Source organism: Nicotiana sylvestris, chromosome 5, assembly GCF_000393655.2.
Source record: "Nicotiana sylvestris chromosome 5, ASM39365v2, whole genome shotgun sequence".
NCBI classification, from domain to species: Eukaryota; Viridiplantae; Streptophyta; class Magnoliopsida; order Solanales; family Solanaceae; genus Nicotiana; species Nicotiana sylvestris.
Window position 1 is genome coordinate 22,001,509 of NC_091061.1, and position 13,214 is coordinate 22,014,722.

Sequence of the window (13,214 nt, forward strand, 5' to 3'; positions counted from 1 at the left end):
AAAGACAACCTTGTAATTATACAGTGAAATTATAACTAATTCTCACCCCTCAGAATTAAAGAATGTAATTACACCCTCCAATTACACGAATGTAATTACACCCTCCAATTACACTTAATTCCATGACTAAATAAACAAACATGCCAAAATGTAATTATACTCAATTACACCCGAATCCATTCCGAAGCGGCAAACAAATCAGAAAGACCATCTCTCTCTCACGCGCGCGCACACAAACGCAAACTCTCTTTCTTGCACTTTTTTGCACCGGCCCCGGCGTGTCAGCCTTCAACTTCAAAACGGAAAGAGAAGAAGAAAAGAAGAAGAAATGAGCGAAGACACGAAGAGAAATGGTATCGGAGCCGGAGCTGTGGTGGTGAAGTCTTCGTCGGACGATCGCAAGTCGTTATCAGCCTCCTCCGATGATCGCAAATCCTCTTCGAGTTCAGCTACTTCTACTACTGTTGGGAAGAAGACAGTAATCATAAAAAGTGCCGATATGAAACCTGACCTCCAAAATGAGGCTGTCGACATTGCTATTGCTGTATATACTCTCTCTCTCTCTCTCACACACACATACACACACGAATTTGTTAATTATTCACGAACAAATTTTCGGAGTGAGAAAATAATTACTAGTAACTGAAATCGTGAATAAATTTCAGTTCTACTCACTGCCGGTGCAAAAAATATTTACACAATCAGGTCATTAAAGTTTGTACACAATTAGGTCATTTGGCAATTACTGGGGAAATCTCTTGATACAAATTAATTGGTACTGATAAATATGGTAACTGACCAGCTTTCACATGTTAAAATGTCTGTGCATATGACTTTAAATCGTTTAAATTATTTAATTTATAAAGTGTGAGTAGACTTTGAACATCTCGTGATTATAGCGTCTAAGTTATTTTCTTTAATTAGAGGCCAAATGAGTATATTTCCTGAACAAAGGATCTTTTGTTTGAGTAAAACAATTTAATTAAGGATTTAAGTTATATACACTGATACTGTAAAAAATATTTTAACCCGTGATATTGGTCCGATATCATTTTTACCAGATTACCTATTATAATACTTACCAAGAGATTCATCTCTAATTACCTAATAAAGACCTTATTGTGTAAATACAATATCTTTTACACCGTCAATGCGTAGAATTTAAACTCTTTAATTACGTAATAAATTTGTGAGTCCAATATTGAATGTTTCTCTATTTATTTTCTAAGTTATTATCTTTGATTCAAGAGACAAAAAGTGTATTTCTCAGACAAAAAGTGAGATGGATCTTTGCTTGTGGTTATTTTGGACTCAAAACACAAAAATAGGTGAAAAAAATAACCTGTGACCATTTTATTTATAGCGTATGGATTGCATGCGCTATACCTTAACGGCACATTTGTCTTTTGAGGTATAGCACAAATATTAGATGCGCTATATAGGTATAGCGCATCTAATATTTGCGCTATACCTGAAGTTGAAAAGACAGATAGGTATAGCGCATCTAATATATGCGCTATACCTGTATTAAAAAACGGCCAGTCCTTCTTTGCGACAGAACCCCATCTAATATATGCGCTATGCCGGATTTTTGTGTAAAATATAAAAGTTAACAAACAAATCATTATGAATGAAATAAGTTGAATATTATTTAGAATTAAGTTTTTAGTATTTTTTATATGAATAATTATTAAATATATCGTAATTAGTTATGAAAATTAAATATTTAATTCTCTTATAGCCCAAAAGTATTTGAAAAAAAGATGACAGTTAAAATAAAACCCAGCCGAATTTTAGTCAAAAAATATAAGAAACTAACATATAAAATATTAATATAGAAAATTTATCAGCTTAAGTAATAATATAGAAAATTTATCGATTAAATATTAATATAAAAACTATCGCAATATATTTGAAGATGTTAAACGATTAAAGAGAAAAATACTTTAATTGATATTATTCAATTTACAGACATTGTCATGGAACTTTTCCATGTGCATCTTGGACCTGCTATTCGAGAGCTACAGTTGCTCCAGGGTGGCCATAGATCTTTACACATATGAGATGGACAATTGGTGTCCCAGACCTTCCACCCCATACGTGTAGACGATCTTTGGGGGTTCACTAGGGACCACCACTTCATCCCCGTACAGTTACACGCCTTGAGTGGAGGGGTTTTTACCGGATTATAGAGATCGGCCGATTGCATTTCGACTGGTCTATGATCATGGCTATGATAGATGGTGGCGACCGGAGACACACACATTTTATCTACCTATCGACGAGGCTACTATCATGCTAGAGGACGTGGAGGTTCTATTCGAGTTGCTTGTTGATGGTATGGCTGTCAGCTACCCGCAGGTCCTTAGAGACTATACGAGAGAGGATTATCTACATATGTTGCAGAGGCTCACAAGTTTCCAGCCTGCGGAGCCGACTGCTTTGAGTGGTGCCAGTTGATTGCAGCTGTCGCCCGTTAGGCAGCATCTGGTGTCGCTGCACGCGGAGATTACGATGACTCACCCGACAGAGTCTATCAAGCGGCAGACAAGGTTGTTGTTGCTGCTGATGTTTGGTGATATTCTATTCCCCGAACACTTCGAGAAACGTAGTTAGCTTGCGATTTCTTCATCATCTGGAATGGCTAGATGAGTTACCTGCTTACATCTGGGGTGGAGCTGTTCTAGCCTACCTTTATAGGCAGCTGTGCTGGTCGTCCATGGGCACCTTGAGAGACGTCGCCGGTTTTATTCCGCTGCTGCCGGTGATAACATTATCAATTCTTTTTATGATTATAACAGAGATAATACAAAATGACTTAAATTTTACGTCCCCAATCAATATTAAGTTTGGGCCTGGGAGTGGTTTGTGCAGATCCAGCCACCTCTCCCACCGATAGCTCCAGATTTACCACCTCTACCGTCTCTACCACTTGCTAGGAGGTGGGTAGATAGGTGAGGGCGCGTCCGTGAGGTCAAGGCTCAACATCATCTCCCTTATTACAGGGATCTGTTGGATTTACTTGAAGACGCTCAGGTAAATGTATGACTAAGTTTGTTTGGTAATGCTTGATCTGTCTTGCATTTACTATCGATTCTTTTGATTAATAAATAGTTCATATGGAGGCCATATAGCGACGGGCTCATCGCTAGATTGCTAGACTATTGCCCCCGCGGTGGAGCTATGTGGATGTCTTCAGTCCCACTTATATGTCTCGATATAGTCGAGCATCATGCCACCCAAAAATATATGTCTTGATGTCTCTCGGTGGCATAATGCTCGACTATATCGAGACATATAAGTGGGACTGAAGACATCCACATAGCTCGATCGTGCGAGCAATAGTCTGGCAATCCAGTGATGAGCTCATCACTGTATGGCCTCCCTATGAACTATTTATTAAAAACAAAAGAATCGTGAGTAAACGCAAGACAGATTAAGCATTATCAAACAAACTGTCATATATTTACCTGAGCGTCTTCAAGTAAATCCAATAGATCTCTGTAATAAGGGAGATGATGTCGAGCCTCGACCTCGCGGGGGCGACCTCGCCTATCTACCCACCTCCTAGCACGTGGTAGAAACGGTGGAGGTGGTGCATCTGGAGCTATCGGTGGGAGAGGTGGCACGAACCGCTCCCAGGCCCAAAACTAATATTGATTGTGGACGTAAAATTTAAGTGATTTTGTACTATCTATGTTATAATCATAAAAAGAATTGATAATGTTATCACCTACAGCAGCAGAATAAAACCGGCGACGTCTCTTACGGTGCTCATGGACGACCGACACAACTGCCTATAAAGGTAGCCTAGAACTGCTCCACCCCAACTGTAAGTAGGTAACTCATCTTGCCGCTCCAGATGATGCAGAAATCGCAAGCTAACTAGGTTTCCTGAAGTGTTCGGGAACAGAATACCACCAAACATCATCAAGAGCAATAGCTTCGTCTGTCGCTCGATAGCCTCTGCCGGTGAGTAATCAGTAATCTCCGCGTGCAGCGCCACCTGATGTTGCCTAACGGGCGACAAATGCTATCGACTGGCACCACTCAAAGCAATTGGTTCTGTAGGCTGGAAACCTGTGAGCCTCTACAACATATGTAGATAGTCCTCTCTCGTATAGTCCCTAAGAGCCTGCGGTTAGATGACAACCATACCATCAACGGGCAACCCGAATAGAACCTCCATGTCCTGTAGCGTGATGGTAGTCTCGCCGATAAGTAGATGAAATGTGTGCGTTTCCGGTTGCCACCGCTCTATCATAGCCGTTCCGTCTGCTCAAGGCGTGTAACTATACGGGGATGAAGTGGGTGATCCCTAATGAACTCTCAAATATCGTCTATACGTCTGGGTGGAAGGTCTGTGACAACTATCCATCCCAGATGTGTGAAGACCTATGGCCACCTGGAGCAACAGTAGCTCTCGAACAGCAGGTCCACGATGCATAGGGGGAAGCTCTATGACGATGTCTGTAAATTGAATAATATTAATTAACGTATTTTTTTCTTTAATCGTTTAACATCTTTCAATATATTGTGATATTTTTATATTAATATTTAATCGATAAATTTTCTATATTATTACTTAGGTTGATATATTTGATATGTTATTTTCTTACATTTTTTGATTATAATTCGGCAGGGTTTTATTTGATGTGTCATCTTTTTTCAGATATTTTTGGGTTATAAGAAAATTTAATTTCATAACTAATCACGATATATTTAATAATTATTCATATAAAAAAATACTAAATAATATTCAATTTATTTCATTAGTAACGATTTGTTTGTTAACTTTTATGTTTTACACGGCATACCAATATATTAGATGGGGGTCTGTCGCGAAGAAGGATTGACCGTTTTTTAATACAGGTATATCGCATATATTAGATGCGCTATACCTATCTGTCTTTTCAACTTTAGGTATAGCGCATCTAATATTTGCGCTATACCTGTACTTTGACAGACATTTGAAAATCAGGTATAGCGCATGGATTGCATGCGTTATGCCTTAACGGACAAATGTGCCGTTAAGGTATAGCGCATGCAATCCATGCGCTATAGATAAAATGGTCAAAGGTTGTTTTTTTCACCTATTTTTGTGCTTTGAATCCAAAAAAAAAAATTCACTTTGGTTCCGGACTCTCTGCTTGATTGTCAGGAAGAGTCCAGAATTTTAAGTGTCTACGCTGATCAGAATATGACATGACTATACAACTTCTGAATGTTTATACATTTTGTCTCTGTGTATATTTTAGGCACTTGAGAAGTGTAATGTTGAGAAGGATGTAGCAGAACAGATTAAGAAGGAGTTCGACAAGAAGTATGGCCCTTCTTGGCATTGCATTGTCGGAAAAAACTTCGGTAAACATGCTTGGCTCTTCTTATCTTCCAGCTTGTTTTTTCCTTTTTCAAGTTCATAGGTGCTGCATTGGTTATATTGATAAACATTTCTACAAGAAATCAAATTTCCGTTTATCTAATTAGAAGTTTATGCTTGGAAGGTAACATGGTAACAAAGCTAATGTTAAATTGTTTTCTTCTTGCGGCCTATTGCAATGACATGCAATATATGTTGGAAATGTGCGGATCTGGCCTTCCTTCAGGCTTTGTCTTGAATGTCAGGGTGGATTAGTATTTGTGCATTTTAAATGACTTGTCAAAGGATCTTATTTTCGTCTAACTTTTTGATCTTTGAAGGTCAAAGGAAAAGCTTACCTGGGAAGGGGGTTTGGTTAAAATTTCTGTGTTGAGGTTTTCACCACTCTTGGTAGAATATATCTAGGTTCAATAGTATTAGGTGGTTCGGTAACTACTTAATTAGAATTATGCAACTACTTGTAACATAATTTGGCAGATCGTGTTCGAACACAATCTCATTACACTTTTGGTTTTTCCTGCAACAAAATATCAGTAATCACAAAACTTGGTGAGAATGACCCTTTTTTCTAACAACGGGTCAAAGGGTAATGGATATCATCATTTCTAACACTTCTCAAAAGATAATTTATTGGTTGGCCAGCATCTGGCTTAGCCGGCCCCATTATGGTAAAAGAACCTTTGGTATCCTTTAGGATCTTAAAGGTATCAACATGTCCTTCAATCTTGTTAGGGTTTCTACAACATTGTCTACCTTGTTATGTGCTTGTTTTCTTGACAAACACATACACCCAGTTATTAAACCGCAATTGATGACATCAGAGATTCCTCTTGTGTTCACATGTAGGATGGTGAAACTTTCATTGCTAAGATTGTTGTCATGCGCCCACATGAGCGGCCAAACTCTCAGCTTGGTGGCATGTTTACCCATTTGTCATGTTTGTGTGAGATTAGAAATTGTGGTAGTAAATAAGGCAATGTTTTCTCTATTAATACACAATCGCTGAGAGATATTGTGCTTATGCATGCACACAGTTTTACATTTTTGGTGTTATCGCAAACTTAATTCTTCAGATGTCCCACGTTAATTTACTTATTTTTCTTTCGTCTGTTTTATAACTCTTTCTCCTAAATGTCATAATCTGGTAGGTAAAATTATTATATGCTAATGCCAGCATTGTCATTTATAAAGATGAATCATAAGTTTCTCGCTATGAAATTCTACTTTGTGTTAGTCTAGTCTTTTAGGTGATGAATGGTTTTTGTGATTACCTCCGGTCCTGTGAGATGCGAATAAATGGATTATGCATAGAGTATCATTTGTTATGCCTAAGTGGTCACACATGACTTTCCTGTGCTTGTGAAGAAAATCAATGAGTGATGAAGTGGGTTAGAAGTTGATCACGTCTAGATTAAAAGAAATAGGTTAGAGGTTGATCATGACTTAAGGAGAACTCCCTGTTTTAGTGATCCATTTGAGAGTAGAAGTGTAATACATCAAATCTATCAGAGAATCAGCAGTTTGCTACTAACAATAGTCCTTTATTTATCTTTACGTAGGACGAATCCTGTAATAGTTTGACAGGGTATTCATTCTTTGTAAGTGCTAAGGCTTCAGTTGTCAAACTATACTTAAGCTTCTTTCCGTTACTTTAGTGAAGCATCTGTACTTTTCATTGTGTAACTTGTGGTACTTGTTCAGAGCAGTGTAATAGAATTATCACATTTTTGGGTACCTATAGAAAGAAAAGGTTTTCCTTCTTGGTTCGCAATGGAGATTATACTGTTCTTTAATACAGCTATACTGACCACTTACCCTTGGTATCAAATAATTTGAAGGCTGACGCTAGTTGCAATAGCCAGTTTCGGTTAAGAACACAGCTATACTGACCACTTACCCTTGGTGTCAAATAATTTGAAGGCTGACGCTAGTTGCAATAGCTAGTTTCGGTTTAACAGCAGTTCGAAAGTAGCGACTGACGTTCAGCCAAAAGCTAGAGGACGCCAACCTCATCTACTACATTTGATAATTTGAAGAATTTTGGAGTATATGTTTGAACTTAAAGGCAAAATTAGCCTAGAAGCACCATGATAAAGTGGATTTTATCCCCACCCCTGGACTATACATTGGAACTCAAAAGAGAAAATTAACCTAGAGGCGCCATGATAAATGGGCTTTATCCCCACCCCCACCCACAATAAAAAAATAAGTACAAAATACAAAAGTAATATGTGTAGAAAAGTAACAAAGGACTACAGTAACTAAGCTCTCGTTTAACCACAGATTTTGGCAACTTTTTTTTAATTTTTTTTTGAAAACATTGTTTGTTCATAGAATATGATCAGTTTTTGAAAAACATTTGATGTTTTTTTTCAATTTCCCAAAATCTAGTTTAGGTAGTCTTTGGGTGAAATTTTTTCTTGCACTCACAAAACAAGTTTTTTTCAAATAAAATGCATGTCCAAACACAACTTCAACTTCCAAAAATTATTTTCCAACATAACTTCAAAAACTCGTTTTTTAAGTTTCAACCAAATTTATGTCTAAAGACTAGCTAATATTGTGTAGAAAGGTAGCAGAAAACTTGATCACCAGTGTCGATACTTATTAAATTGATTCACGCAGACCTATAGATTTTTCAATTACTTAGCTTGAATGGTCTTTTCACAGCTGAAGCTCTGTTAACATCTGTAGATAGTATTATCTCATCTGGTGGACGTATCTCATCTGGTGCTTCTTGAAACCACGTAGGACTTTTACTTTCTCTTGTTCAGACAGGAAATTGTTAAACCTTTTCAGATATCTTTGCCTGAGTTATATAGTACACAATTTAATATGGTTATATTTTACTGTCACTAAATTCTTTTGTTGCTCCCCTAGTATCCTTTTCTTTTTCCTTTCTCTAGCGCCATAAAACTAGAGGTGGAATATTTGCAGTGCCAGAGTATTGTATTTTTATTTCTTTGCTTTGGTAAAAGTTTCTTAGAGATTAATTGGTTTGACCATGAATTTTGTCTGAAGTGTACATCAAAAGAAATTACTTGATGCCTCTAACATATCATGCTTGAGGCTACATTTGTCATTTTGCTTTAGGTGTAAGAGGTTTGTGAATATAATTTTAGCGTCTTCGGCTCTGGTAGAGTATTTGTCCTCGTGCGGTGAAATATTAGGGGAGTTCGTAATTTGGAATAGCTGTCCTTTGCCTGAGTTTGATGTTGATGGAATTAGTTTTCCACAATATCTTGGTTGCTAATCTCAAATTGTGCTCTGCTGAACTTCTGCATAGCCAAGATTTTGTTTGCCCCATTATCAATTTCAGTTTTGTTGGTTGTTTGCCTTGGTTGAGGATTATAGATGGTACGTGTAGCAAAGAAAATGGTCGCTCAATTTAACTGTGATGAAGGCTGCTAAAGTCATTCCCAATTCGGATGAGAACCAATTCTGCTGTGTTGGTCATTTGTTTTTATTCCTTTTTTCTTCCTCCGTATACCAACAGATTGTAGAGTTTGGTGAGGATGGGAAGTCTTGTCTGCATTATGATGCTTTTTTGAATAATTTGTTCGTTTTAAACGAAAGATTGACTGCTTTGATCCACAGACTTATTATGCATCAACAACTCATGGCATTTTTGTGTTTTGCCTCTTCCCACGTAGGTTCTTATGTGACTCATGAGACGAACCACTTTGTATACTTCTATTTGGATTCAAAAGCTATACTTCTATTCAAATCTGGTTGAACTCGCTGGTGACAATGATAGAGAAAAGGGTGACGACGACAGTGATGTTATAGTCTGCCCATGTATGTATTGAAAATACCCAGCTACAAAGATCTAGTGGGAAATTCATGTACCTGTATAACCGAATTATTATTGATATGGTCACTCAATTATTCGAAATTATCCAGTAAAGTCATCTTTATTTCTTTTGTAACAAAAAATCATTTAACTATGCATATAATGATATGAAAAACGTCCTTATCATAAAAAGAAAACAAAAAAAGTGTTAAGAGAGGTGTTGGGTTGAAATTAAGCCCGGAGGATTTCTAGGTTTCTCAAATTGGGTAGCGTTTTTTTTTTGAGAATCATTGTAGTTATCTAAAATTTGTTGAAAAAACTTGTTATGAAATTTGATTTTATATGTTAAAATTCAAGGATGCTAACTCGAAGCAAGATCAAATATTTGAGCAAAATACATGGACTTGTTAATTAACTCTAATTTCATGTATAAGATGAACTAGCTAATTGGCTCAGGCTTACTTGAATGTTAGTACTTCATTTAAAGCTCAAAGGCTGATCGTGATCTGTGAACTGGAATAAATACAAGACCAATGTCACGACCCAAATCCCCGAACCCGGTCGTGATGGCGCCTCTCGTGAAGACAAGGCCAGCCAGACCAAAACAGAACACCTCTTTTAAACAGTTAACCATCATAAACAGTGGTAGCATATAATATAATGCTCATAAATTGCGGAATTTAACGATAATAACAGCAGGAACTATCCCGACACAGCCCAAACTGGGGTGTCACAAGTCATGAGTTACTACAGAATCTGCTATAGGTCTACAAAGTACGGAATCCGATACAACAATCTGAAGAAAACATAAATGATAGAGGATAAGAGAGACAAGGGGCTGCGGACGTCAACAACTACCTCGTAACTCCAAATCACTGCCTAGCCTGGAAGGAATCATCGCTCAGGTGCGAACTCTGCTATACCTGAATCTGCACACATGGTGCATGGAGTAATGTGAGTACTCCGACTCAGTGAATAATAACAATAAATAATGGCTGACAGTATGAAATCACGTAAAGGCACTAAGCAGTTCTATATCAAAACAGTAAAATCATTTAAACCTCTGTGGATAAGGAAATCATGTGAAATTCTTTAAACCAGGTAAAACAGATATAATCAGTATAAATCAGCTCCTCAAGCAGTTCAGATCATTTATTCGTTCTTATCCTCAGTTGTCAATTCATATACTTCTCACGATAACCGAATCAATATATATATATATACCGCTGCGGCGTGCAGCCCGATCCGCATATCGCTGTGGCGTACAACCCGATCCATAATAATAATAGTCGACTGCGCTCACTGGGGGTGTGCAGACTCCGGAGGGGCTCCTTCAGCCCAAGCGCTATATAATTGTTGCGGCGTGCAGCCCGATCCATATAAGTAGTTGCTGCGGCGTGCAACCCGATCCATAATATGTATAATATATATATCTGCTGCGGCGCGCAGCCCGATCCATATCATATAAAATATCCTCACTAGTGAGTCCTCGACCCCTCTCAGTCATTTAAAATCACAACCTCTCGGGCATAATGTACGGTCGGGATCTCGGCCCTCATATCTCTTCCTATTTATGATTAACATTTCAAAAATTTGGTTCATATCATTTTTAAACAATTGGAAACATGACTAAGGATATAAATTCTTTAACAAAGTAAGTGAGGAAAACTAGTCAAAAATCCCCTAAGGTATCTACAGGTCGGCACAAGGCCCCAAGCATGGCAACAAGCCCAATTCACAACAATAAAGTATATGTCTCAATCAAAAATGTAGTAAAATATCATTCGGGATGGACCAAGTCCCAATCCCCATAGCATTGAACCTCACGCTCGTCACACAGCGTGTATCTCAACTTAGTATAGCACTACGTTGTGCAAATCCGGGGTTTCAAACCCTCAGGACATCATTTAAAATCATTACTCACCTCGAACTGGCTAATTCTCTCGCTCACGACGCCTTTGCCCCTTGAATTGGCCTCCACACGCGTCGAATCTATCCAAAATCAGAACGAATACGTCACAATATGCTAAGGGAACAAAGCCCAAGCGAAAACATTCGAAAAATATCAAAAATCTCGAAATTAGCAAAACCTGAGCCCCGGGCCCACGTCTCGAAATCGGGTAAAATTTACATTTTCAGAATCCTCGTACTCTCGTGAGTCTAACCATACCAAAATTATCCAATTGCGATACCATTTGGTCCTTCAAATCATCATTTTACATTTTTGAAAGGCTCCACAATTTTCTTCCCAAATTCCATCTCAAATCATGAATTAAATGATGAATTCAGTGATAGATTCATGTACTCTAACCAAATCTGAGTTAGAATCACTTATCCCGACCAATTTCTTGAAAAACCTTCGAAAAATCGCCAAAATTCGAGCTTTCTAGGTCAAAATATCAAATAAAACCTAAAACCTCGTATTTATAGAGTACCCCTCGGATTCCGACACCGCTGACCGCACAAAAATGACCGCGGTCCGCGCAAAATCAGCGGGGTCCGCGCAGAAACGTCCGCGGCCGCGCAGGCCTTGCTCTGCAGGGACAAGCTTTAGTATTTTGGCCATAACTTTCGCTACGGATGTCCAAATTACGATATCTTTACCTTTCTGGAAACTCGACATGAAGGCTACAACTTTCGTTTTTGAATCACCTCAAAATTCCTTGTAAATCAAAAGATATGAGCTTCCGAAGTTGGACCGACGACCTGTAGGTCTTCATTTCGCGCGGACCGCGCACTTGACCGCGCCCCCGTGCCCAGCGCAAAAATGGCCGCGCCCCGCGCACCAATGACTGCCCCATCCATTTTCTAAGTTCCGGGATGTCCGTACTCGCTCAAAACTCACCCGAAACACACCCGAGGCCCACGGGACCTCAACCAAAAGCACCAACGCATCCTAAAATATTTTTCAACCTCGTTCCAATCATCAAAACACTTCAACAACGCCAAAAACCATCAAATTACCTCAAATTCGAGCCTAATTCTTCTAAAACTTCCAAAACACGCATTCGATAAAACCCCCAACCAAATCACGTCCGAATGACCTGAAATTTTGCACACATATCCCAAATCACTTAATGGAGCTACAACAACTCTCGGAATTCCATTCCGACCCTCGGATCAAAATCTCACCTATCAACCGGAAGTCGCCAAAATATTAACTTCGCCAATTCAAGCCTAATTCTACACCGGACCTCCAAAATTACTTCCGGTCACACTCCTAAGTCACAAATCATCCCCCGAAGCTAACCGAATCACCGGAAATCACATCCGAGCCCTCTAACTCAATAGTCAACATCCGGTTGACTTTTCCAAAATAAGCCTTCCTTAAAGAGACTAAGTGTCTCATTTCCTATCAAAACCAATCCGATTTAACTCTAATACACCGAATACCGATAACGAAATATGAAGAAGCATAAAATGGAAAAAACGAAGCGGTTCTCATGAGACGACGAGTTGGGTCGTCACAACCAATAACAATGCAACATACTCCTTCCGTTCACCTTTAGTTATCCACTATGGACTTTGCACACCTCTTACGAAATCTATATATATATTAAAGCAAGAAAGTTATCATATATAATTGCATTGTGATTAAGCCAAGTGACGAGCTAATAAATGCAAATAGTATATGATAACTTTATTCTCTCTCTCTCTCTCTCTCTCTCTATATATATATATATATATATATATATATATATATATATATATATATATATATATATATATATATATAAAGAATAATTTTGAATTTATAGATAATATTTTTAAATTTGATTTAAAATAACAAAGAAATTTATCTTCTTTTTTTTTGTCAAGTTATCATACTTAATTTGGTTAATGATCATATGCAATCATGCTAGGAACTTTTATTATCTTTTCTGATTATTTAAATACTATTGCGCCTGTGGTAAAAAAAACTATTCCATATAACTATAAAGCTCTTTCACATTTAAAACTCTATAATTAAGTTCTTTAATACAATATATCTAGATTTGAATAAATCAAATTTCTTTTAAAATAAATGTAACATATAGGGTA

The 13,214-nt window shown here is 37.8% G+C and overlaps 1 protein-coding gene across 2 annotated transcripts; it reads left to right on the plus strand.

Moving 5' to 3' along the window:
- The first annotated feature begins 140 nt into the window (after nucleotides 1-140).
- Nucleotides 141-9,316, plus strand: LOC104231336 (uncharacterized). 2 transcript variants are annotated; one of them, XM_009784311.2, is made up of 3 exons: nucleotides 141-544; nucleotides 5,259-5,364; nucleotides 9,034-9,316. In XM_009784311.2, the coding sequence occupies exons 1-3, from the start codon at nucleotides 329-331 to the stop codon at nucleotides 9,114-9,116; spliced, it is 405 nt and encodes a 134-aa protein (XP_009782613.1). In that variant the 5' UTR covers nucleotides 141-328; the 3' UTR covers nucleotides 9,117-9,316. The 2 variants fall into 2 exon arrangements, with proteins under 2 accessions (XP_009782613.1, XP_070030394.1); XM_070174293.1 differs by lacking the exon at nucleotides 9,034-9,316 and adding an exon at nucleotides 6,227-6,467 and having other exon boundaries at nucleotides 176-544.
- The last annotated feature ends 3,898 nt before the right edge of the window (nucleotides 9,317-13,214 follow it).

Coding starts and splice junctions, on each gene's coding strand:
- LOC104231336 (XM_009784311.2), top strand. CDS start 329: ATGAGCGAAGACACGAAGAGAAATGGTATCGGAGCCGGAGCTGTGGTG. Junction 545..5,258: donor CTGTCGACATTGCTATTGCT/GTATATACTCTC, acceptor TGTATATTTTAG/GCACTTGAGAAGTGTAATGT. Junction 5,365..9,033: donor CATTGTCGGAAAAAACTTCG/GTAAACATGCTT, acceptor CTTCCCACGTAG/GTTCTTATGTGACTCATGAG.